The sequence below is a fragment of the Staurois parvus genome, unplaced genomic scaffold, assembly GCF_062004578.1.
Source record: "Staurois parvus isolate SC_StPar_1 unplaced genomic scaffold, SC_StPar_1.0 ptg001263l, whole genome shotgun sequence".
In the NCBI taxonomy this organism is placed as follows: domain Eukaryota; kingdom Metazoa; phylum Chordata; class Amphibia; order Anura; family Ranidae; genus Staurois; species Staurois parvus.
The window spans coordinates 205,092-231,721 of NW_028319059.1; the positions used below are offsets into that span (position 1 = coordinate 205,092).

At 41.1% G+C, this 26,630-nt stretch overlaps 1 protein-coding gene across 1 annotated transcript in view; it reads left to right on the forward strand.

Annotated features, from left to right (window-relative positions):
• Positions 1 to 26,630, forward strand: part of SORCS3 (sortilin related VPS10 domain containing receptor 3) — a 539,459-nt gene that overhangs the window by 165,068 nt on the left and 347,761 nt on the right. The window contains exon 4 of the mRNA XM_089660701.1: positions 1,847 to 1,911. Coding sequence (XP_089516827.1) covers positions 1,847 to 1,911 — 65 coding nt within the window. The remainder of the gene's footprint in view (positions 1 to 1,846; positions 1,912 to 26,630) is intronic.

Genomic DNA, 26,630 nt, shown 5'->3' on the forward strand with positions numbered 1-26,630 from the left:
AGACTTACTTACCCAACTTTCTGCCCCTCGAACAATCCCTGCAGTGTCTTTTCCCCTATGCTCTAATGTCCTGACCTCATTAAAGCCCCGTGCACAAGGGCCGATCATCAGTACAGTAGAAACCATGACATTTAGCCCATGTGTACAGGTACAACCCAATCTCACAACCAGCTTCTGTCCAATGAACATGCTGGAGAACCAGCAGCCAATCGGCATCTGATTACCGCTCTCAATCAATGGCTGGGAGCTCGGACTGGTGTGGTCTGTGGGGGGTGGTCCCCCGTCAAAGCATAATAGCACATCAGGGAGAATGCTATACTAACATTGCATAGTTAGTGCAGAGATCTCCTTGTTTTTTTGTTTTGTTTTTTCATCCCAGTGGATTGAACAAAAAAAAAAATAAAGAGTGTGCACCAGGCATAAGACCAATGCAGGGTCCATTGGACATGATTACACCAAGGGGCAGTCCACTGCCAGATCATGGGGAAGCACCATCTGCCAGGTGAGCATAGGATCAAGTAAGTAAAAATGCTTTTCTTCTCCCCTAGACTAAACAAGCCTTATTTTTACAGGTACCTATATAGCATCACTAATTTATGCAGCACTTTATATATACAGCATATTATACCTTTACATCAGTCCCTGCCCTCAAAGAGCTTACAATCTAAAGTCCCTAACTCACATTCGTACTTCTATCTATCTATCTATCTATCTGTCTATCTATCTATCTATCTATCTATCTATCTATCTATCTATCTATCTATCTATCTATCTCTCTCTCTATATATCTATCTATCTATCTATCATTATCTATCTATCTATCTATCTATCTATCTATCCATTGAGTCGTATCTGACTCTTGGCGATTGCATGGTCCGTCACTCGTAAGCAACTTTTCCCATGAATTCTCTTAGCAATTATTTTACAGGGTAGGTTGCCAGGTCTTTCCCCAACCCCTACCATGCAGGAGATCCCGCATGGCCAGAGATGAAAGTAGGACAATTTAGACAGGAGCCAATTAACCTACCAGCATGTCTTTGGAGTGTGAGAGGAAACAGAGAGAACATGCAAACTCCATGCAGGTAGGTAGTGCCATGGTTGAGAGTCAAACCAATGACACTAGTTCTGCTAGACCCAAGTGCTAACCACTTAGCCGCTGTGCTGCACAGCCCCATTTTCAGATTTCCCAGAGTTGGGCTTTAAACTTTAAGTATTTAAAAATATATATATATTTTTTTTCATTTGGATGTATTTTGGTTCTTTAAAACTCCTTTTTCTCCTTGTAAATATAAAAAATAAAAGAGCCTAAAAAAAGGGAAAACTATCACAGGCACCTTGAGGAGTGTTAATTTTTTTATATTCATTTTTTTTTGTTTATGACTTTATATTCACTTTAAAGTGTACCTTTAAAAATGTTATAAAAATGTATTTATTATGCAGATTTTATGTTTTGTTGCATGTTGCCATGAATCAAACCCAAAATATTGCTATGCAGAGCCACCGATCCGGTCTGCTACAAGTGCAGAAAACATACCCATTTTCCAGCACTTGGTATTGCCAACTAGAAAACGAGATCAGATAAGGGTGAAACTACATTCACGAAGGCACCTGCAGCCATGTTGCCAGTATTTTTTTTTTAACCTGCCCTGTATTGTTTCCTTGGCAAGAGTGATGAGACCAGGCAGAGCTCTCCTATGATAATTCTCAATGCATAGACAATTTGTGGTATTTCTGCCACATTGGTCAGGCAATTAAAATACAATGTGGTTGAATAATGTGTCTATCTGGAACTGTCTTTGTTGGAAGAATCTCACTCTGTGTTCTCTCTCTCTTTTCATTTCTCCAGGTCTGTAATGGGCTTAGATAAGGAGGCTGACCTTGTCCACATGGAGGCTCAGACAGCTGACAGATGTGAGTGCTTATAGATGAATCATAATGGAAATTGCTGCCTTTTACACTGCAAAATCATGTGCTTTTTTAATACCTGAAATTTGCATTTTAATTGACCGGCATAAGGTAGATTGTTCCGTAGTTGACGTGCTGCTGAACAGCTTAAACCCATACTTGTCATCCATAGTGCTTCTGAAGACCATTAGTTGATGGAGGTACCAGGAGTGTCTTGGTGTTAATTTGTAGTTCCTGAGCTGCAGCCAATTGCTGCTGTAAAGTTACAATTTTTCCTAATTAATGAAGACATTCTTAAATTTTAGGAATCTGTTAAACAAAAATATATCATGTATACAGCGCTCTTCTTTGAGAGGACTCAAAATGCTTCATCTGCTTTTGTGGCAGCCATCTTGGGCATAAGACAGGAGCCAATTATCTTACTAGCATGTCTTTGGAGTCTGGGAGGAGACCCAAGCAAGCATAGGCAGAATGTGCTACATCCATGGAGACCGAGATTCAAGCCTGGACCCCAGTTCTGCAAGGCAGAAGTGCTATTTATCAGGGTCTTTTTCAGAGGGAACATGGAGGTGCACAGCTATGGCACCTACAGTAGTGAATGCATGTACTGGCAAGGGGTGCTTGGGCATGCTGAATGGTCTATTCTTGCTGGCTGCTGGGGATCTATTGTTGTTGGGAATATATTGTTGTTGGCGGGGGTTTATTGTTGCTGGAGAGGATCTACTATAACTGGGGGGGATTTTTGTTGTCGGCTGCTGAAGGGTCTATTGATACTGGCTGCTGTGGAATCATCTGTTGTTGCTGTTGGGGGTCTATTGTTGTTGGGGAATATATTGTTGTTGGTGGGGGTTTATTGTTGCTGGAGAGGATCTACTATAACTGGGGGGGGGTTATTGTTGTCGGCTGCTGAAGGGTCTATTGATGCTGGCTGCTGTGGAATCATCTGTTGTTGCTGGTGGGGGGCTATTGTTGTTGGGGGGTGGGTTTGCTGCTACTCCAACATTTCATATAGAATGTCTACAGAATGTCTACAGACTTTGTCTACTGCAACATATGTGCAGTCTTTGACCATCTCTGGTTGTATATGTCTGTGTCTGACAGCTTTCTGTACTAATGCATTTGCTGAATATTATGTGTGGCCCTATGAGGCACCCTTTATTAAGAAAGTTGACCACCACTGGTATAGAATGTTCTTTTGGACATTTCCCATCCTGACAGGGTGGAGAGCTCACATTTATTTTGCTTCACTTCTGGTTATCTAGAAGTAGTTGGTCACATTCAATTGGACTTGATTTTGTACCATTGAAGATATTTTGAAACTTCTCCAGGTCACTGCTTTAGTTCTAATGAGTGTCAGAAAGATACTCCAACATTTACATTGACACCGGTAGCGCCAACACTTTTATCCAATCACCATGAAACGTGGTAGATGTTATTAGCAAGAGAAATATTTGGCGCACTAAGAAGAAAAAAAAAGATGTATACTGTGATGACTGGTATATGTAGTTTTGAAACTACATCCCCAAGAAAAAGCTACGAGGCCCTGTAGCGTAACGCGTAGGGGAGGGGCAGTGACGTCATCACGCATCCGCATTCAGACACGGCGAGTATTGACAGTGTGTGCAGGCACACCAACAAGGCTGCTCTCACCGCTATCCGCGGTTATATATATGAAAAGCGCATTTCATTTTATTTACATGTGAGTGTATTACTAGCGCACATTAAAGTCTTTTACCCCGGATAAGACACTATGTACCTCTTTTTATTTTCCTTATGATCCATGGGAGGAGAACTGGATTAAGGAGAGTGCTGGGGAAGGAGAGACCTCGTTTACCACAGTGATTCACAGTGCAGCTTCTATTGTTAACCATTGCAGCTATACAGCACATGCTATTATAAAGGAGAGTATACTGCATTCATTCTTCTGTTGAAGGAATTTGATATCATCTCAGTGCATATGGGACTATTCATCCTTAATTTAAAGTTATAGTTTGGTTTTCTTTTATTTGCAATCATTATTATTATTTTTATTATTTTTATTTACAATTATTGTCTCTTTTATACAATTCTTGGCACAAGGTGCACGAATGTTTATTCATGGTGATAATTAAGAGAGATTAATATACATTGGTTTAAATAATAATTTTTTATTTTAATTTTAAAACAATAAATAGAGCGCGGCACCCAATCTTTTTATTGCTATTTTACTAACGCACACCACGTGAGGGTGAGCAAGGACGCCTGCGACATATTGTTTATATACACACAGATATTTGCATCCTTCAGTGGCTCACAAGTAAATTTCACACAAGGATATTCCAACAATGCTTGACTTATTGGCAGCTGATTTAAAAAGAGCAATGGTGGGATGACGGGTGTGAAAATTGTGGAATCACCCTGTTCTAGTTGCATCATCCCATCCTTGGTGTAAGAAAGGCTTCCTAAATGTTAATCCTTCCATTTACATGCCTGAATGTATGAATTGTCGAAATGCCAGAGCAGCTACGTGAACATGATATTATAGGTGGAAGGCAGATGGTGTTGAAGGTCCCCACCCCAGCTCATTGATGGTTGTTCCAGTTTGACATACAGTAGGTGACTTCTCTCCATCTGCAGTATTTATTACTCTCTGTATCCCTATTAGTGGGAACCCGAAGTGTTTGGGGTAAGCTCTCCAGTGGGGACACATAGACAAAACAACAAACCCATTTTTAGCCGAGAGGAAATGGTTTAAGGTTCTGGTGATGTATCTATTGTTGGCCGCGTCTTATTGTTTTAATGACCACCTCTTCCTCCATATTTTGTATGGGTGTCTTAGGTTCAGGAAGTGAGGATCTCCCTCAATATGTTACAGTCAAGGCTAAAAAATGTGGCTCTTCCCCTCTCTATCCATAAGACAGATGATGAGTCCTTGGTGGCATTAAGTTAAGTGAGAGTGATAATTCCACAAACATGGACTGCTTTCTGTACAGAGAAAATTGGATGCTTGATCGATATTGATTTGATGGAGGCAAGTGACAATGAAATGATGTTTCCAGGTATTGGAAATGCATCTGTGCTTTGTTGGGTGACCGTCTGAATATAGTAAGGTGAAGAAATACATGAAAAATACGTTTGTTGTGATGGGACATGGTCATTAAATTTAATTTCCACATATTGATTTGTCTGGTGACGTTGGTCTGTTGAAAACATGGCTTTGTTATAAAAAAAAATTGCACAAACATGGTATAGACTTGAAATAGTAGATTTGATCATGTAAAATTGTTATTACCTTGTAGCTATTAAAGCCTAACTCCAGGTCAAGCTGGCCTAACTCTAAGCCTAACTTTAGGCCAAGCTGGCCTAACTCTAGGCCAAGCTGGCCTAACTCTAAGCCTAACTCTAGGCCAAGCTGGCCTAACTCTAAGCCTAACTCTAGGCCAAGCTGGCCTAACTCTAAGCCTAACTCTAGGCCAAGCTGGCCTAACTCTAAGCCTACCTCTAGGCCAAGCTGGCCTAACTCTAAGCCTAACTCTAGGCCAAGCTGGCCTAACTCTAAGCCTAACTCTAGGCCAAGCTGGCCTAACTCTAAGCCTACCTCTAGGCCAAGCTGGCCTAACTCTAAGCCTACCTCTAGGCCAAGCTGGCCTAACTCTAAGCCTACCTCTAGGCCAAGCTGGCCTAACTCTAAGCCTACCTCTAGGCCAAGCTGGCCTAACTCTAAGCCTACCTCTAGGCCAAGCTGGCCTAACTCTAAGCCTACCTCTAGGCCAAGCTGGCCTAACTCTAAGCCTACCTCTAGGCCAAGCTGGCCTAACTCTAAGCCTAACTCTAGGCCAAGCTGGCCTAACTCTAAGCCTAACTCTAGGCCAAGCTGTCCTAAACAAACTATTTGCTATGTTAACAGGCGCATTTGCTGTGCAGAAGTGGGAGATGTGAAACTAGGTACCGGCTCATTATAAATAAAAAAAAAACTCCAGTACACACATGGGGGTCATACAATCAGCAGTGAGTGAAGTTCTACTTTAGGTTCTTTTGTATTTTGTCACACTAGTATGGGCACAGAGGCAGTTCTGATGCAAACAAAAGCCCTTAGACATACCAACGACTGTATAGTTTGATGGATATTCAGTTGGATATAAAATGAATGGATTGTTTAGATACACTTCACATTATTACTATAGGTATATCTAGAAGAGATTGTTTAGAAATTGTAAAGTTGTACTGTGGGGTGTGTGGTCCGCTCTCTTGTCTCTGATCACTGTGACAGTTGAAAGATACAGAACATACCGCAGAATTATGTCAGTAGCCACAACATCATTGTTTATGCACGCCCCTGCTATGGCATGTCGATATGTCAGTGACCTGAAATGGCTAAGATACTATTGTTTTCATTTACAAAGGAATTTATCTTGTTTTACCCTTAAGGCTCGGTTCACACCTATGCGGTTTGCGTTTGACCAATTTCTGCATCGGTTTTGTGTTTTTGCACCTGCATTTTTGCCACATTTTTTTTCTTCTTGCTAGGCAGATTTAAAACGGAAAATGCATCAAAAACGCCACAAAAATTATTATACGTTTCAATAAAAATAGTGATACATAAAAAAACAGCAAAACCATTGCACAGAGCAGGTAAGTATGATGTGTTTGTTATTAAAAAACAAACAAACCTTTAAATCACTTTAAAAGAGGAGCAGCAGACTGATGAACTCATCTCTCTGTCACTCCGTTCTTTATTATTATTATTATTATACAGTATTTATAAAGCGCCAATAGTTCGCTCAGCACTGTACATTACAAAGGGGGACAGAACATGTGACAGAACAATACCAATACAATGCAAAACATGAGGGGATCGAGGGCCCTGCTCTTTCTAGCTTACAATCTAGGAGGGAGGGGATGGTGGCACAGGAGGAGATAGCTGTGGGGGATGGAGTGGTAGGAAGAGTGGAGGAGGTCAGCAAGTTAGCAGGGGGTGAGGTAGGCTTCCCTGAAGAGATGGGTTTTCAGGGTGCGCCTAAAGGAGAGGAGAGTAGGTGATAATCTGATGGGTTGGGGCAGGGAGTTCCAGAGGATGGGTGACACCCTGGAGAAGTCCTGGAGGCGGGCATGGGAGGAGGAGACCAGGGAGCTAGAGAGAAGGAGGTCTTGTGAGGAGCGGAGTGTGCGTGCTGGGCGGTACTTGGATATTAGGTCGGTGATGTAGTTCGGGGCAGTATGGTGGACAGCTTTGTACGTCAGTGTTAGGATTTTAAATTTGATCCGTTGCGCAATCGGAAGCCAGTGGAGGGATTGGCAGAGGGGGGTGGCGGAAACGGAGCGTTTGGAAAGGTGAATGAGTCTGGCAGCCGTATTCAGGATCGACTGAAGCGGGGATAGCCAGCGGCGAGGCAGGCCAGTGAGGAGGGAGTTGCAGTAGTCGAGTCGTGATATGATGAGGGAGTGGATGAGCTGTTTAGTGGTTTCTGGGGTTAGGAACGTGCGGATTTTGGCGATGTTGCGGAGGTGGAGTCTGCACGAGTTTGTTAAAGATTGGACTTCCATCAGCGTGCTCCCACACACTAGAGCACAACTAAAGCTGAATTCCACTAGTTCAGCTGCTTTGTAACAAGTGAAGGCACATTATGAGTTAAGTCCAATGAGGTGCATGACATCCCCTCTATATCTCTATTATTTACATCTGACAGTTTTATCGCACTCCTGGAAGATGGCTATGGTTATATTTCTGGGAGCCAGATGCTGATCCCTCTGGTCTCAGCATCTTCAACATTAGAGTCAGTGCAGCTGCTATGATCCTTCCCCTCCTCCTGCCCAATCACAGAAGCCTTTGTATTATGTGAACTCATTCACAAAACACAAAGGCTTCTCTGAATTGACATTGGAGGGGCCCTGTGTTCCTCTCTTTCAAAGCCCCAAGTGTCAGGGTATGCTGTAGCGCAGTGTTTCTCAACCTTTTTTCAGTCATGGCACCCTTTAAAATGATGGATAATCTCAAGGCACCCTTTAAAATTCTACACAATCTCAAGGCACCTCATTCTAAAATGTAAACACACATCCATACACCCAAAGTTAGAGGTGATTTATTTTTCCAAAGCAAATACACCTTTGCACACTGGTAACGCCTAGTATTCCAGTGTGTCTCTCTGTTTCTTTCCCTCTCTCTGCTAATGTGACTCCATTGCTGACAGAGAGGGGCAAACAAGGATGATATGCATGCACCCCATGTCCTCCCTATCAACTGATGATATCAGTGGTTGTTAGGATGCTGGCAGCTAGAAGGTCATATAAGTGCATAATGAAAACCTGTGGCTTTGTGTATTAAAGGGCAGGACTGATCCACCTGCTGGCTTTTATACAATTTTTGGGCATTTTGCCAAGGCACCCCTGAAGAAGCTTGAAGGCACACTAGGGTGCCTGGGCACCCTGGTTGAGAGAGGCTGCTCTAGTGGAGTCATAAACCTGTAAGATATAAATAATAGAGATCCGTTTAGGAGATGTCATGCACCCCCTTGGACTTAACCTGCACCTTTTACAAAGTGGCTGAATTCTTGGAAGTAAGCGTTAATTCCTTTTTCCTCCTCCCAGTCTGATCTGTGCTGTCTAAGGGCTGTAAGAAGCTGACTTCATATTTAAAGTGTTACTAAACCCTGGACCCTGCATTCACTATATCTGGTCTCCCCGGACCCTGCATTCACTATATCTGGTCTCCCCGGACCCTGCATTCACTATATCTGGTCTCCCCGGACCCTGCATTCACTATATCTGGTCTCCCCGGACCCTGTATTCACTATATCTGGTCTCCCCAGACCCTGCATTCATTATATCTGGTCTCCCCAGACCCTGCATTCACTATATCTGGTCTCCCCGAACCCTGCATTCACTATATCTGGTCTCCCCGAACCCTGCATTCACTCTATCTGGTCTCCCACTGTACACAGAACATGGAAATGCAATTATTTTAGTAAATATAAACTGCTAAATACCTTTTCTCATCAGCAGTATATAGCAGTCTTGTGACTTCTGTCAGTGTTCAGCAGAGCACTGGTTAAAGCTTGTAGGAAGAGTTTTCATTCTGCTCTGACTGTCCTATGAGGCTGCAGGACTCCTGACCTTCTGTCTGGACAGTGTTGATTGGCCCTGTGCTGATCACATGCACCCTCCCAAAGAAAGAAAATCTCTCTAACAATACACACCAAACTGAGCATATGCAGAGTGACTCCTAGAGCTCTGTACTATCAGCAAATAGATTGGGGACAATAGAAGAAGGGGAAGATTAGAGAAGACAGGATCAAACAGCCTTTTTACACAATGCAGAGGATTAACCCCTTAGGTTCCACAGTGAGTATAACAAGCATGGTTTACTGCATATACAGACTGATTTTACTGTTGTGGGTTTATTGACACTTTAAGTACTAAATTGCTTTCCCTTTAAAATATACATGTAACAATGTGTTAAACAAATACAATGCTGCGTACATTTGTGTCTTTTATATTTGCTTAAAGCTCTTCTTTAACATTTAATGAAACTATTACTGGATCAAATTGTATTATTTGATTATCTACCTGGAATTCTGAATACATTTTGTGTCACAATGTAACAAAATTGGTCAAAAGTTGACTTAAAAGAAAAAAAAATAACATTTTAACAAAATCTTGAGCCCAAGCATAACTTTTTTTTTTTGCTGTCAGTACATGGATTGACAGCTGGAACCCCTGCACCCCTCCTTTGTTTGCAGGAAGAATACATAATTGCTCTCAGGATCTTAGGTGAAAGGGGTTTTATATAAATGATTCATTTATTTTAGCCTGATTACTCATAGGTGCCATTCAAATGGCCCTTCTATCTGTATGGTAATTAGCCCAAGTCGTTTACTCACTGGCTGCACTAGAAATTCACCTGAGCGTGCTGTTTGCTCACAATATAAACGACGAAGCCTGTAGCATATTCTCCTTTGGCGTCTCCTTATTTGCATTTCGGATTTTATGGCGTTGTCGTCTTATGAAACACCCGGCGCGAGTAAAGCTCTGCTCGCTAGAATACATTTCTTTAAATATTTGCCTAGATTTAATTTAAACCTCAGGAGTTTGCCGGTTTAGTGGTCCGGAAAGGCTTACATTAAGCTTAGAGTAAACCAACAAAGGAGGAAAAAATATAGGCTGACTTATTTGAATACTAAGCTCCAGCAGCTTGTAAATGCTGGTCGTACTCTTCAGATATCTATTGGCCTTTCCTGCAGGCACAAGAATGTGGAGTGAATGAATGAGTGAATGAAAGGAAATCTATAACCATTTTTTTCTTTTTTTCTGTCTTTTTCTCTCCTACCTCTTCCTTTCTTTCCTTTTCCACCCTTTCCTTTACTATACTTTGTATCCTTTTATTCCCTTCCTTTTTTTCCTGTTTTCTTCCTTTTCATTTTCTTGCCTTGTCTTTCTTTTCCTTTTTTATACATTCTCTTTCTTTCATTTTTCCTTTTCCTTTTCTTTTACTGTTCTTCTGTTTCTTTTTTCTGTTTTTTTTATTTATTTTCCTTTACTTTCATTTACAACTCTTCTTTCTTTCCTTTCCCTTTTCCTTGTCTTTTTTCTTTCCCCTTTTCTTAGCCTTCCTCATCCTCATTCTCTTCATTTAATTTTCCTTTTCTATTTGCCTTTCCTTTACCTTACTATTTCCATTCCTTCACTTTCCTCTCCCCTTCCTTTTCTATTTCCCATTAATTTCCGTCCCAGCTTTTTCCTTCTTTTTCCTTTCCTTGCCTGCTCTTACCTTTCCTTACACTTAGTCCATTCCTTTTGGTTTTTCTTTTTTTTAATTTCCTATTCTTTTTTCCCCTTTTCCTTTTGTTTTTTCCTTTACTATCCCTTATTTTCTACACTTTCTTTTTTTCTTTACTTTCCATATCTTTCCGTTTTCTTTATTATTTGCTACTTTTTCCCTTTCCTCTTTTTTCTTTTTTCTTTTCTATTCTTTTCCTTTATTTTCCTCCTCTTTCCCCTCTCTTCCTTCCTTTTCCTTTATTTCATTATCTTCCATTTGTTTTCCTTTTTTAATTTCCAATTAATTGCTTTTCTTCTTTCCTTTCCTTTCTTTTCCTTTCATTTTCCTTTCCCTTTCCCTTTTCCTTTTCCTTTCCTTTCCTTTCCTTTCCTCCCCTTTCCTCCCTTTTCCTTTTCCTTTCCTCCCCTTTCCATTCCTCTCCTTTCCTTTCCTCCCCTTTCCTTTTCCTTTCTTCTCCGTTCCTTTCCTTTTCTTTTCCTTTCCTTTTCTTTTTCTCCCCTTTCCTTTTCCTTTCCTCCCCTTTTCTTTTCATTTTCTCCCCTTTTCTTTTCCTTTCCTCCCCTTACCTTTTCCTTTCCTTTTCCTCTCCTTTCCTTTCCTTTCCTGTCCTTTCCCTTTCTTTCTTTCCCTTTCTTTCCTTTTCCTTTCCTTTCTTTTCCTTTCCCTTTCTTTCTTTCCCTTTCTTTCTTTCCCTTTCTTTCTTTCCCTTTCTTTCCTTTCCCTTTCTTTCCCTTCCTGTCCTTTCTTTTTTCTTTACTCCCCTTTCCTTTCCTTTTCTCCCCTTTCCTTGCCTTTCCTTTCCTTTTCCTTTCTTCCCCTTTCCTTCCTTGTCCTTCCCTTTTCTCACTTTTCATTTCCATTACCTCATTCTCTTCCTTTTTCTTTTCCTTTTCATTTTGCCTTGTGTGGCCCTTTCTATTTCCCTGTTTTTCTCTTCCCTTCTGCTCTTTTTTCCAATTCTGTCAATACTTTACTCTTCCCTTCCTTCTTCTGCCTATTCCTTTAGTCACATACAGTAGGTGGAACCAGCATGGAGCTAATCATGATCTAGATTCTTTTTCTGGGTCAGTGGATGATAAATCATTGAAGCCCCTTGATCGCCACAACAGCAAGGGTTCTATCATTTTTTATAAGGAGATCGGCTTTAGCTTCCCCATATTCTTTCCCTGACAAGTTTTCATTAATATGTACACAGCAAAATGGGAGTTTTGCTGTTATTCGTAATGACTAAAAACAACATCATCAGGAACTCCCCTTTAAGATTACAGCGGATGTTCATATTACAGTAATTTGATTAATTACGAGTGAACTTTTTCCAATTGCCTTCACACAAATCTGGCAAAGAGGAGATATTTCCATTCTTCTCTAAAACAAAAAGTGTTACTCAGAGGATTAATTAAGTTTTCAACTCAGTCTGAAGGCCAGAGCAATTACCGTACATTAAAGCAAATAATCTCTAATTAAGGAAGCAGGGATTGGAATTATTGTCCTTTTGCTTGTGGTTTGCTACATTGTTCAAAGGAAAATAAATTTGAAACTACATTTCTGGGGGAGTTAATGGTGGATTATGAAGTCATTATTCTTTGAAAATATAATATATGCAAGATATAATGAAAAAAACTTTCTGCATTTTTATTAAAGTATGTTTAAAGCCAAAACTTTTTTTTTAAATTTTGTATAAAGTGAGGAATGGTTTTAACCGCTGTCAGTTTTCATTTGTGTAATCTATGCCGCATTGGGGAAATTTCCCTTTATTTCCTGTCATGGAGACACAACTGGAAAAAGAAGGAAAACTCTCTTAAGTGAGGGAAATCTCTTTTGAGAAAACTGTAACTGGAAAACGTCCCTATGAAAGATGTTCCCTCCATTCCTGTTTGGATGACAACTTAAAAAAATGCTGGTAAAAGTGTAGAAAGACAGAATTTTAATTGATGATCATAAAAGTAGTGCAGCGCTGTTAAAATGAATGTGCAGAAGATACTATTATGTAAAGAATATTAATATATCTTACTTCATATAAATCTCAAGTAATGCAAAGCATGCAAATGATATCACAACACAACGGCATAGATGCAATAAAGTGCAAAAGAACATATAAGACCACAAATGAGTGGCTATAATGGTAAGTATGTGAAAGTCCAAACAACGAACTTGAAGATCATAGCAGATATCAGCTAAAGGTGCTCAATTCCTCTAGATCAGGAGTGACAGATGGTGTGACTGGAAATAAGTGAATTGCGCACTCACCAGATGTGCGCTAAAAACATGCATTTGAGATCATTAATGTCTCATCAGGTCAGCCAGATCACTCGCTCCCAGGTATGGTCAGGTTCCTTTTCCTGTTCCCTTCAAGGTTCCTCTGTTGGTATCACTGCATCAGGTCACTTCTAAAAAGGGCTCTGTGAATAATGAGACTCACAAAGAGCCCAAGAATGATGCCACAGAGCGTGATCCTGCATTTAACAAGGAGTTTTATTCCCAGATAAGGTGCAAACAACAAAGGAGAAATAAAAACGACTGACCATGTATTCAGGATGGCCGCCAGTGGCGGCGTAACGTCAGGATGCTGTAGCCCCTTACCCTGACGTGTTTCGTGCAAAGCACTTAGTCATAGGGTGCAGGCTTACCAGGTTCCATCTATGGCGTTATGTTGTGATATCATTTGCATGCTTTGCATTACTTGAGATTTATAGGAAGTAAGATATATTAATATTCTTTACATAATAGTATCTTCTGCACATTCATTTTAACAGCGCTGCACTACTTTTATGATCATTTGTTTTTAGGGGGTTTATGGTACCTTTTTGTGTCCTAGCAGCTGGAATTTTAAATAGCGCTCGCATAACCCTGCCTTACACAGAATTTTAATTGCTTACTTGCTTCAAAGGTTGACTACTTCAGTCAATACCCTAACACAACTCCCTCCTTTCTTGCGCATTATAACACTCTCTGTTCTGGAAGTGACTGATAACTGTCTGTGCTATGACCGATAACTGACTCTACCCTCTCCCCCCTACATAATCTTTTCATTTCCAGGGGAAGAGCAAAGTGGAATGCTATAGAGCAGGCCTTCTCAACCATGGTTCTTTGGAACCTAGAGTTCCTCCAGAGATCGCTAGTGGTTTCTTGAGCTGTGTCTGATTGATCCCCCCCCCCCATTGGATGGTACCTGCACAATTGTAGGGCCAATGCAACTTGGCAAAGTCAGCAGCATGACACCTATGGTCTTTTCAGCTGCTGTAAGGCTAACCATACAGGTTACAATCTGAACAGACAATCCGATTTAGATTTACCAAAGCTAATAATATGGGGACCTACCTAATCTATCCAATAAATCTGTATTCAACCAAGGAGACCCTTGCACTACATATTTGTGGGTAGACCTAAAGGAGGTTGTACAGATTGTAGGGTGTGTACGATTACCAATGTAAGGGGCATTCTTCCCACTGATTACCAATGTAAGGGGCATTATTCCCACTGATTACCAATGTAAGGGGCATTCTTACCACTGACCACCAGTGTATAAGGCTTTCTTCTCAATGACCACTGATGTAAGGAGCAGTCTTCCCATAGACCACCAATGTAAGGGGCATTCTTCCTACTGATTACCAATGTAAGGGGCATTCTTCCTACTGATTACTAATGTAAGGAGCATTCTTCCCACCGATCACCAATGAAAGGGGTATTCTTTCCATAGATTACCAATGTACTGGGCATTTTTCCCACTGACCATCAATGTAAGGGGCATTCTTCCTACTGATCACCAATGTAAGGAGCATTCTTCCCACCAATCACCAATGAAAGGGGCATTCTTTCCATAGATTACCAATGTACTGGGCATTCTTCCCACTGACAACCGATGTAAGGAGCAGTCTTCCCACTGACCACCAATTTAAAGTATTACTAAACCCTGGACCATGCATTCACTATATCTGGTCTCCCACAGTACGCAGAACATGGAAATGCAATTATTTTAGTAAATATAAACTGCTAAATACCTTTGCTCATCAGCAGTTAGAGCAATCTTGTGACTTCTATCAGTGTCCAGCAGAGCATTGATTAAAGTTTGTAGAAGGAGTTTTCATTCTCATGTGAATGTCCTATGAGGCTGCATAACCCCTGAACCTCTGTGTGGACAGTGCTGATTGGCCCTGTACTAATCATATGCACCCTCACAAAAAAAAAACTCTTTAGCAATACACACCAAACTGAGTATGTGCAGAGTGCCTCCTAGGGCTCTGTACTATCAGCAGTTCGATTCCAGACTGGGGAAGAAGGGGAGGATCAGAGAAGACAGGATCAAGCCTTTTTACACAATGCGGAAAATTAACTGATTTTACTGATGTTGGTTTAGTAACACTTTATGGAGCATTCTTCCCACTGGCCACTAATGTAAGGAGCATTCTTCCCACTGATCACTAATGTAAGGAACATTCTTCCCACTAATCACTAATGTAAGGAACATTCTTCCCACTGACCACTAATGTAAGGAGCATTCTTCCCACTGACCACTAATGTAAGGAGCATTCTTCCCACTGACCACTAATGTAAGGAGCATTCTTCCCAGTGACCACTAATGTAAGGAGCATTCTTCCCACTGACCACCAATGTAAGGAGCATTCTTCCCACTGACCACCAATGTAAGGAGCATTCTTCCCACTGACCACTAATGTAAGGAGCATTCTTCCCACTGACCACTAATGTAAGGAGCATTCTTCCCACTGACCACCAATGTAAGGAGCATTCTTCCCACTGATCGCCAATATAAAGGACATTCTTCCCACTGACCACTAATGTAAGGAGCATTCTTCCCACTGACCACTAATGTAAGGAGCATTCTTCCCACTGACCACCAATGTAAGGAACATTCTTCCCACTGATCGCCAATGTAAAGGACATTCTTCCCACTAACCACCAATGTAAGGAACATTCTTCCCACTGATCGCCAATGAAAGGAACATTCTTCCCACTGACCACTAATGTAAGGAACATTCATCCCACTGATTGCCAATGTAAAGGACATTCTTCCCACTAACCACCAATGTAAGGAGCATTCTTCCCAGTGACCACCAATGTAAGGGTTATTCTTTCCACTGATGGTAGTCAATTTGAAAGGGCATTCTTCAAATTGACTACCAATGTAAGGAGCATTTTTTCCACTGGCCAGCATTGTAAAACATATTTTTCCCACTGACTACCAATGTAAGGGGCATTTTCCTACTGATTGTTAATAAACTGGTATTAGCAGGGATTCCCTGAGACCTGAAAATTATGTCAAGGTTCCCCTTGGGTAAAAAGGTCAAGAGAAAGGCCAAGTGACAGCTGCGAGTTCTAAGGGGCTGCTGACATCACTTCCAAGATGGCAGAACCCAGCAGCAGTCTCTGGGCTTTTAGATATCTAACTCCTCAAATATGTTCAGTGCACATAATAATCTCATGGGACTGTGATAACATAGACGTAGCAAATATCTTTTGTCTTCAGACTTAATAAAAAACCCGCAAAGCGTTAATACAAGAAGCAAACGTTTGATTCTACTTGCCAGCAATCACCGAACCTGAAATATCAGCTTTGACTGGGGTTGGCCTTTTATACCGGCACAGACTTGACACCAGCCTTGATCTCTGCTCGTGGTGTCAGCTGCACAATAGACTCAACACATGGACTTAAAGTTCAGCCAGAATTAGTGGAGGAACATGAGGCCCCTCCGCTGAGATTTAATATCTAATATTAATGGCGCTCATTGATCAACGGCCTTTTTTGTTTGGTGTTTTCTTTGATGTTTATTTCACAGTCCCTCATCTTTGTTTTTTATCAAAGGCCGTTCTTTATGAATATGAGATTAGACTTGAGAGATAAGGCTGTGGGCATTGCAGACCGTAAAATAAAGCATAGGTCTGAGTTTTTTGGAATATATATAGTGTATGATGAAGGACAGCAGATTGGAAGAACAGGCAAAAAATTCAACGGTAAAATTCACATTTTTAATGCAAAGATGTAAGTTAGAACAAAATATAGATATTAAATGAATGTGTCCCAAGGTAGTAATTATGTTACCATGAGCTCTTTAATTAAGGAAGCTGCTTTCTGCTGAGTTATTTTTTTTCCATGTTAGGGGTTTTTCAGCTTAAAGTGGATCTAAGCCCAATCACTAAAATCTCATAAAAGCTTAAACATATTAATGTTGTTTTAATAGTCTGTTCAATATTTTTAATCATCAGCTTTCATTAAAAGAAAACCTGGTGATTAAAAAGTCCTTGATCAGGCACTTTCTGGTATAGAGTGACAACCAGGGGCGGAATGACCATTTGCGCTCTCGGTCCAGGTCCTAAGGGATCTCGGGATCTGTAAATTGTTGAGTTCAGGGGCCCCATGATCCCTTATTGCCCAGGGGCCCCATGAGTTGTCAGTCCGCCCCTGCACCTTGTATAGGTTCAGGGGCGGACTGACCATTTGAGCACTCAGGCACTGCCCAAGGGCACAGGGTCAGTAGGGGGCCCCATAGGATGCCCCAGATACCTTTCAATGGCTTTTTCATAGGCTTTTTTGGGTGTGGGCGAGGACACAGGGGCCCCATGATCCCCTATTGCCTGGGGGCCCCATGAGTTGTCAGTCCACCCCTGGTGACAAAGTTCTGTTCCTGTTTCCCAGTTAAGTATCCCCATTTCAGTTTGTCACATGGGCTTCTGATGGAGGCTACAAGTTGCTGTTTTAACACGTATTATGCAAGCAGGGGCGGACTGACCATTTGCGCACTCCGCACTGCCCGAGGGCCCGGGGTCAGTAGGGGGCCCCATGGGATGCCCCTGGTACCTTTTTCATAGGCTTTTTTGGGTGTGGGCAAGGAAACAGGGGCTCCATGATCCCCTATTGCCCGGGGGCCCCATGAGTTGTCAGTCCGCCCCTGTATGCAATGGTCCACCGTTGTCCAGTATCGGGTCAGCTTTGTCCAGTGCTCAGGGCAAGGATACAGAACTTTTACCCTCCCCCCCAAATAAATGCAATAGAATGGATGCGCTTAATAAATAAACATATAAACTACATATATTAAGGTGCCATCAGTGAATAAAGTGCTAAACGTTAATATTCCTTGTAAACGCTGGAATATTATCAACCAATATTAATTAGAAGTAGTATTAAACCAACCAAACTGAACTCCTAATTTATCAGTGATAAACACAACAGTGACAATTGATGATATAACTCCACAGAGGTATCCTTATTCTCCTTCACTATTTAAATAAAAAGTGCAATAATTGAAGTGAATAAGTGAATCCAAAAAAACTTTTTTTTAAAAGTGCATATACAAATCATATATATATGTATAAAGCATACATCATATATATATAAATAAATAAATAAATAAATAAAGTCCATGCAAGTGTAACTTGTGATAGAACAGTGATCTCCACTTCTAGTGCTCAAACACAAATCCTCAAATGGCAGCAGTGTGCACTTCTCATGTATGACCAGGTTCTATCTTTCTTGTGGCTAGAAGGTAGCTGAACATGCACGGTGCGTTTTGGGGGGAATGGGGTGGAGAGTTGGAGTACAGTGTGACAGCAGTAGCTGTCAGAGCAGACATGAAGCTGCAGTCCACTGGTTGCTACCCACCGATCTGGAGCTTGCATGTGGTGAGGGGGTGCCCTCTCCTACTGCTGCACCGTGACCAGCTGATCCTCCTGGCCACCCTTTGTCCTGACTCTGCCGCTGTTACCGCTAGTAAACCCATCCTGAGAAAAGCCATTCAACCATCACTTCCAATTGGCCACCAAAGTTGTCCATCACCCATTTCTTCACAAGGTCCTTTTTTCTTAATGTATACCTAAAAGGCAAAACTTTCTTTTTAGTTTTGGATAGAGTGGAGAGGGATTCGAAAACCTGTCTGGCTTTAATTGTTGTCTCTACTCCCATTAGGCAGATTCATTTTCTCTATTAGTCCTGGTGATCACCGAAAGCAAAAGTGAAGGAAAATCTCAAATTTCGAGTAGTCACCAGAACAGGAATAGAGAGGAAATCTTAAAATGGGGACAATAGTTCTAGTGACAACCAGGGATTCCCTCACTTTGAACGGATTCCCTTTCAATTCTAGTTGTGGCTATTGGACAAAAAGTGAAGAGAAGTCTCCACTATAGATCAGAGATTGGTAAGAAAAACTGACAGAGGTTATAACCCTTTCTTATCTTATCCAAAATGATTTTTTGCCTTCAGGGCTACTTTAAAGAAGAATTCCAGTTATGGCAATTTTTTTACATAGTTATATTAGACCAACTTGAATGTAACTATGTGTATACCGTACCCATAGGATCCCATTTGAGAAGCTGGAAATCAACTGACAACTCATGGGGCCCCCGGGCAATAGGGGATCATGGGGCCCCTGTGTCCTTGTTCAAACTCAAAAAAGCCTATGAAAAAGGTACCAGGGGCATCTCATGGGGCCCCCTACTGACCCCGGGCCCTCGGGCAGTGCCTGAGTTTCCAAATGGTCAGTCCGCCCCTGAACTCAGCAATTTACAGATCCCGAGATCCCTTGGGACCTGGACTTTTTCCTACTCCATTACCACAATATCGCTGGGAAAACCTACAGGTGCTCCATTGTACCATCACTGGTAAGCACAGTGAAAAGTTGCATTCTGGTTTACTGGAAGCAACAACAGACACCCCTGATCACCTTGTGGTTGGTGGCAGTGAGGGAGATTATAGAGATGGAGGATTTGGTGGCAACAGAAAAAGGCATAAGAGAAAACTTCCTTAAAAAGTGGTTTCACTGGCATGATTTTGTCCACTCCCAGGCTTACACCATTAAATTAGGAGACCATTGCCTAAGCAATTCTGATTGACAGCATGCATATGGACTGGGGGATGGGGCATAGCGGATCCCTCCCTTCTAATCCCTTTCCCATCTGTACTCTACCCTCCCACTCCCCCCCCCCGTTTTTTTTTTGCGTGTGATTATAGACCTCTTTGGCCACATTTTTTCTTTTTCCTAACCTGAGCAATGCAGACGTTACAAGGTGTCATGGTGTAGGTGGCATTTGTGTTCCGAATTTTAGTCTGCGTGGGTTTCCTCCAGATACTCCAGTTTCCTCCCACACTCCAAAGACATGCTGGTAGGTGAATTGGATCCTGTCTAAGAAAATTGTCCCAAGTATGTGTATGAATGAATGTGAGTTAGGGACCTTAGATTGTACACCCCTTGAGGGTTAGGGACTGATGTGAATGTACAATATATATGTAAAGCGCTCCGTAAATTGATGGCGCTATAGAAGTACCTGAAATAAATAAATAATAGTCCATTACAGAAAGACACGTGGGCTCCCAGCTCCATGTTACTGTTTATCATGGTGCAGAACGAAATGAAAACGAGAAGCGCACCAACCTTGCGCATTACCTCAGTAACCAAAATGTATTAATTATAAAAATATACTCACAAACAGCGAATAAAATCAAGCATGTAAGTCCTCAAAGGGACTTGAAGATAGCGCGAATCCCATCGAGGGGATGGATATTCAGTACAGCTGACGCGTTTCGAAGGGTGTCCCTTCTTCATCAGAGGCAGAATTAATACATTTTGGTTACTGAGGTAATGCGCAAGGTTGGTGCGCTTCTCGTTTTCATTTAGTTCTGCAGTATTGGTCAGGCTTCCCCAGCCTTGTTTGGAGCCGCACAACCCTATATGCATTGGTTGGCGATTTTTTCAGGTCTGGTTCCATCTATTCACCACCCGTCTGGGTCCTAGAGCGCAGGAGAATTCGTCTTTGATTTATTGTTTATCATGGGCTTACATCACCGTCCTACCTGTACTGATGTTGAATATGTTCTTGCTGGTTTGTAAACCCATTGTACACTTATGCTTGCTAATATTTCAGAGTGAACTGAGCCTCTGTATTATTTTCTTGTATTTATTAAATAAAGAATTTACAAAAAAAAAGCATTTTTTGTAAAGGAAGATTAGCTAGGTGCGGGTGAGAATCTTTTCCCAGAGATAGGCTTTAAAATATTAAAAAGTTTTCTCCATTATGAATGGAATTAGAAAAAAAAAGTGGAAGTGCTCCTTTAATCATTCCTGTTTCTTTTTTTTTTTTAAAGGGTTAAACTGATTAAAGAGGTGATTCATTTATTACATTTTATTGTGTAAAATTTGCTGAACAGCGGTCCGGAACATGGAACTCGAGCTACTTATCAGAGGTTGGAAAAGAAAAAAAAAAAAAAAGAAATTGCTTTCCGTTAACATCTAGACTTGTAAGCTCCATCCAAAGGCTAATTGTGTTCCGTTGATTGCTCTGCACTGAAATGAACACCTGACATTTAAACGTAATCGGATAAGCAGCCTTTTGTAATTTTGTATGCATAGGATCTGGAAACAACAGGCCGGCTCTTTAATTGTACAGGTTCCGGGCCATGTCAGACGCCTGAATGGTCTTCCCACAAGACCTGAAAAAAAAAAAGTCTGATTCAGTCGCAGAATTGCTCATTTGAACGCATGTCATGTGTTATAAGAAAAACCTTCACTGTTGTTGTTCCATAAACAAGGCAAAGAGATAACAGGATAAATCTCATGCAATAACCATACTAACCAGGCAGTTATAGAAACCATTTCACTGATCAGTTTTATTTGATTAAAGTAGAGGTAGGCCCAATAACTAAAATCTCATATAATCTTAACCCCGTGCCAGCACCTCCCACTGGTCCTTTAACCCTTTGAGGACCGTAAGGTTTTGGAACGCCAAAAGAATCAATTTTTTTATTTTTAAAGTTCGTACACTTCAGTTGCTGTAACTAAGCCATTTCATGAAATAATTAGCAAAAAGCTAGATCCATTTGTTGTTTGTTGATAAAAACTAATATTTTGACTCAAACCAAAAAAAAAAAAAGAGTTTTAAGTTCTTAATCAGATGATACACGCAATTACAAACATGGGACAAATACGTCCCTTGGTCCTCAAAGGGTTAACCACTTGCCCTCCTGAGGATTTACCCCCCTTAATGACCACGCCTCTTTTTGCTACTCGGCACTGCACTAATTCAACTGATAATTGCGCGGTCATGCAATGCTGCTTCCAAACAAAATTTACGTCCTTTTTTTAACACAAATAGAGCTTTCTTTCGGTGGTGTTTGATCACCTGTGCGCTTTTTATTTTTCACGCTATAAACAAAAAAATATCAAAAATTTTGAAGAAAAATGATATTTTTTACTTTCAGCTATAAAAAATATATAGTAAACTCAAAGTTAGTTATAACTTTAGGCCAAAATGTATTCTGCTCCATGTTTTCGGTAAAAAAAATCCCAATAAGTGTATATTGATTGCTTTGTGTGGAAGTTATAGCGTCTACAAACTATGGTAGAGATACTGCAATTTACGCCATTTTTTTTGCTATACAGCGCTGCGCTAGTTTAAAGGACAATTGCGCGGTCATGCAATACGGTACATAAATGAAATTACATCCTTTTTTTCCCCACAAATTGAGCTTTCTTTTGGTGGCATTTGATCACCTGTGCGTTTTTTATTTTTTGCACTATAAAAAAAAAGGCTGACAATTTTGAGGAAAAAAAAACAATATTTTGGACTTTTTGCTATGAAACATGTCCAGTAAAGAAAAAATGTAAAAATCAAATTTAGTCATAAATTTCTGCCAAAATGCATTCTGCGACATGTCTTTGCTACAAAAAAATCCAATACATGTAAATTAATTGGTTTACGTGAAAGTTATAGCATTTACAAATGGCGGGAAAGATACTGGGATTTTTATTTTTTTTTATACTAATAATGGCAGTGATCAGCGACTTATGGTGGCGATCAGTGACTTATGGTGGCGATCAGCGACTTATGGCGGGACTGCGGACATTCTAACACAGGGGGGGAACTGACTTGGGGTCACTGACATCCCCAGTGACACCAATACAGTAATCAGTGCAAAAAAAAAACACTGACACTGTACTAATGGCACTGGGGAGGAAGGGGTTAAGTTTATTATTCAGGGAAAGGGTTAACTGTGTGAGGGGAGTGTTTTACTAGGGGGCGGGGGTGTGTGCTGGACGGAGACACACTGATCCAGGCAGATAAACTCTTCTGTCCCGATCAGCGTGTCAGGAGCTATCAGGGAACTGACAGAAAGCACAGCTACTGCAGCTGTGCTCTCTGTCACTGATTGCCGCTAATCGCCGGGACATAGCCGGTAACGACCGGCTGTGACCCGGCGACTGACATCCATGGCCATGATCGGCGGGACAGGTAGGGCGGCGGAGTGCCCCCTACCTGTTTTGAAAACACACGTTTTAAAACGTGGTTTTGCCCAGCCGTGCCACCCTGCCGCCATATTTCTATAGTGGCTGGGCGGCATGTGGTTAAGGGGGTTCTGAATGGTGGAGGCAGAGGCGGATTTCCTGATTATGTGACTACTATCATTAGCTGTCACAGCTGTCACATGATCAGTCGCTCCTCCCACCAGCTCCAGATTGTTAATGGTGACCGGGAGCTGCATCTACTCTAGTGTTGGAGTATTGCTGCAGGCCATGCTCTTGGATAGACATATCGGACTGTGGTTAGGATCTCTTAGCTGCCCCCTGAATCTTTGTATTTACAGTTATCCCTTTTTCCCCATTGGGGACCCTTTCACCTTGGAATCACATCACCACAATACCGGGCTTATTGTTTTTAACATTGTAGGCTCACAACTGCTAACCTCTGTATGAGTTTCTAGGTGTATTTATGGCTCTGATGAAGAGTGATACTCATTTAAAAGTTCTTAATGAGGTTTTGTTCCCCTATGGGTCAAGCCTACAATGTGTGTTTTGAGATATGAGAGGTCAGAAGAGCTACTGTAACTTATATAGATGAAAAAGGTAATGCTGGTTCTGATACACACAGTGCATCGCAGTTTGTTGTGTATGGGGCTGCATAACTGAAGGCCGGTCAGGGTGCCCATGTTGACCCGTGTCCACAGCCAAAAGTGCCTACAATGGGCATGTGAGCATCAGAACTGGATCACTGAACAATGGAAGAACGAATTCATGAATGGTTTGAGGAACACAAGTTTAAGGTGTTGACCTGGTCTCCAAATTCTTCAGATTTCAATCGAGCATCTGTGGAATGTGCTGGAAAAATTCCAATCCATGGAGAGTAATTTACAGGACTTACAGGATCTGTTACTGATGGCTTGGTGCCAGATACCACAGCATACCTTTAGAAATCTTGTAATGGCCATGTCTCAGTAGGTTATGGTGGGTGGCCATATTGTTATCGCTGATCGGTGTATGAAGATATAAGTGTGAAGACTTTACATTATCACATAAATTGTATATATTGTTTTTCCAGCAAGATGGACAATCTTTAGTGTGTTTCAAGGTGGAGGATTATTTTGTGTGAGTATATTGATGACACTTTGATGCAAGCAGTTTTTTGTGTGTACAGATTTTATTTTATGCACATTATACTGTACATACTGTGATAAATCACACTGCTATTTAAGGGATAATATTGATGGTGTGGTAGCATGGGAGAAAATAGAGGGTTATTTGATAGTCTTTCATAAGCAGTGCACCATGGGTGCACCACATTCACTAAGCTCTGGGGAAAGTGCTCTTGCAATGTAAACAGATTATTTCCCTTTAGTAAATCCCCAATTACTCTGGCTGACATGTTTCATCATTTGGACTTCTTCAAAGGCTCCAAAGAATTCCAAAATGATGAAATATGTCAGACAGGGTTATTGGGGCTGATTTACTAATAGAAAATAGGCTATTCACATTGCAAGGGAATTTGGAGGAAATTCAATTTTCAAAGATTACCCAATCACATGCAAGGAAAATCAAAAATAAACTGTATTTTTGTTTGTATATGATTGACTAATGGAAATAGGCAAAGTGGACGGCCTCACCTTTTGTAGATAAAAAATAGAAGTCAGCTATTCTATTCATTGTCCATTATTCAGCAGGACAGAAGCATCTGAAAATGCCTACATCTTGGTAACATTTGTTCCTAGCAATGCAATGTAAAATTAAAAAAAACATTTTGGGCGCCACATGGCTCTGCCGAACTGGGGAAGGCTTTATATTTCTGGGGGGGTTCTTGACACAAGAGAAAGGTTAAATATTTAATGCAGTCGTTTGCAACCTTTTTACTGCAGAAGAACCCTTCAAAAATATTCAGGTCTAAGGGAGCCACCACTAAAACCAAATAATTAGAGGTCAGTAGAAAAAAATGCTCCTTATATACAGTAGGTGGCCTGTGAGAAGAATGCCCCTTAGATAGGTGACCATCAGGAAGTATCCCCTTTAAATAGGTGACCATTGGGAAGAATGCACCTAACAGTCATGGTCAGAATGCCACTCATGCAGGCAACCAATAAAAAGATCATTGGTGTCAGGTTGCTGGCTTTGCTATTTGGCGTTAACTCTAGAATTATGTATCCATCTTCAAATTGGAGTTCAACTAGCCAAAGCTCATGGAACCCCTATCAACCTTTGGAGGAACCATAGGGTTTCATAATATCCTGTTTGAGAATGGCTGATTTAATGTGTCATCTCCAACACACCACCAACAAACCAGCTGTCAGCTGTTTCCTTTTGTCCAGCAAACATCTGGTGGTCCATGAGGGGTCTTCTGCAAACATCTATCACCTTTCAGAGAACCTTTATCAATTTGACCATCCAATGTTTTCAGAGCTCTCCAGATATATTCTTGATTTGCTTCCTCTCATTTAACTAGTTACATGCTCCCTGGTTGCAGTCCGCAGGTTTCACCACTGTCATAGAAACCTATATCCATATTGAAATACTCAAGTCAATAAACAAAATCATAGTCTTTATATTAAAGTGTACCTAAAGGAAAAACTATTTTTTTTTTTAGTTTTGGATAGAGTGGAGAGGGATTAGAACACCAATCTGTTTTTATTGCTGTCTGTGCCCGTTAGGGAGATTCACCTTCCCTATTTGTCCTGTTTACTTTTATCATCAAAAGTAAAAGAGAACCCCAAATTTTGGGTTGCCATCAGAACAGTACTAGAGAGGATCTTCCATAGTGACACTAGTTCTGCTGACCCACATGACAACCCAGGATTCCCTCATTTCCTGCTTTGGCTATGATACAGGATGTCAAGGAAAGTTAACCTTTGGGGCACAGATGGCAACAAAAAACTGACAGTGGTTATACCCTCCATTACTCTTTACAAAAGAAAACAAATGTTTTGACTTTAGTTGCACTATAAGCAATGGTGCAGGGTAGTCAATGTCACGTGGCATGGATCAACAGCAGAAGTAGAGACAATTAAAAGGCCAATAGGACAGAGAGAGGACAGGCAAATGGAATCCAGAACACAAACTAGGTAGAAACCAAAATGAAGGGCACCTTGATCTATGGGGAAATGGACACGTAGACTTAAACTAAAAAGGGCTTCCAAACCCTATGCTATCCTACCCTATGCTATGGGCTATTTTGTGTAAAACGTAGTAAGTGGGTGATACATAGTGGTGTATTGAGGTTGTGGCATTGCCCTGAAGCTTCTCCAGTTCTTGTTTTGTTGCCACAGTTTTATTGGAGGGGATACCTACCCAGCAGGTAAATGATCCTTCACTGACGCCCTTTGTTGGAATTTTGGTAGCAGGACATCTGTGAGGAACTTGTGGTTAGTTTAGGAAATAAACTATTCAGTTAGGTGTGTGCAATTGATTTATTATTGGCATGGCATAAACTTTTACTATTTGCATAGTTGTTGGTTTGCTGCTTGATTGGACTAAAATTAGCAGTTTAGCCCAATTAATCTTTGACCTTGCCTATGCAACACAAGGTGGTTTGCAGACATTATTCAGATAATGCATTAAAGCAGGGTTTCTCAACCAGGGTTCCATAGAACCCAAAGGTTTCTCCAGAGGTTGCTAGGGATTCCTTGAGCAATGATTACTTTTTGGCTCTCACATAAGGACCCTTGGGTTCCTCCAGAGATTGCTTGAGCAATGTGCAGTTTCTACCTCTC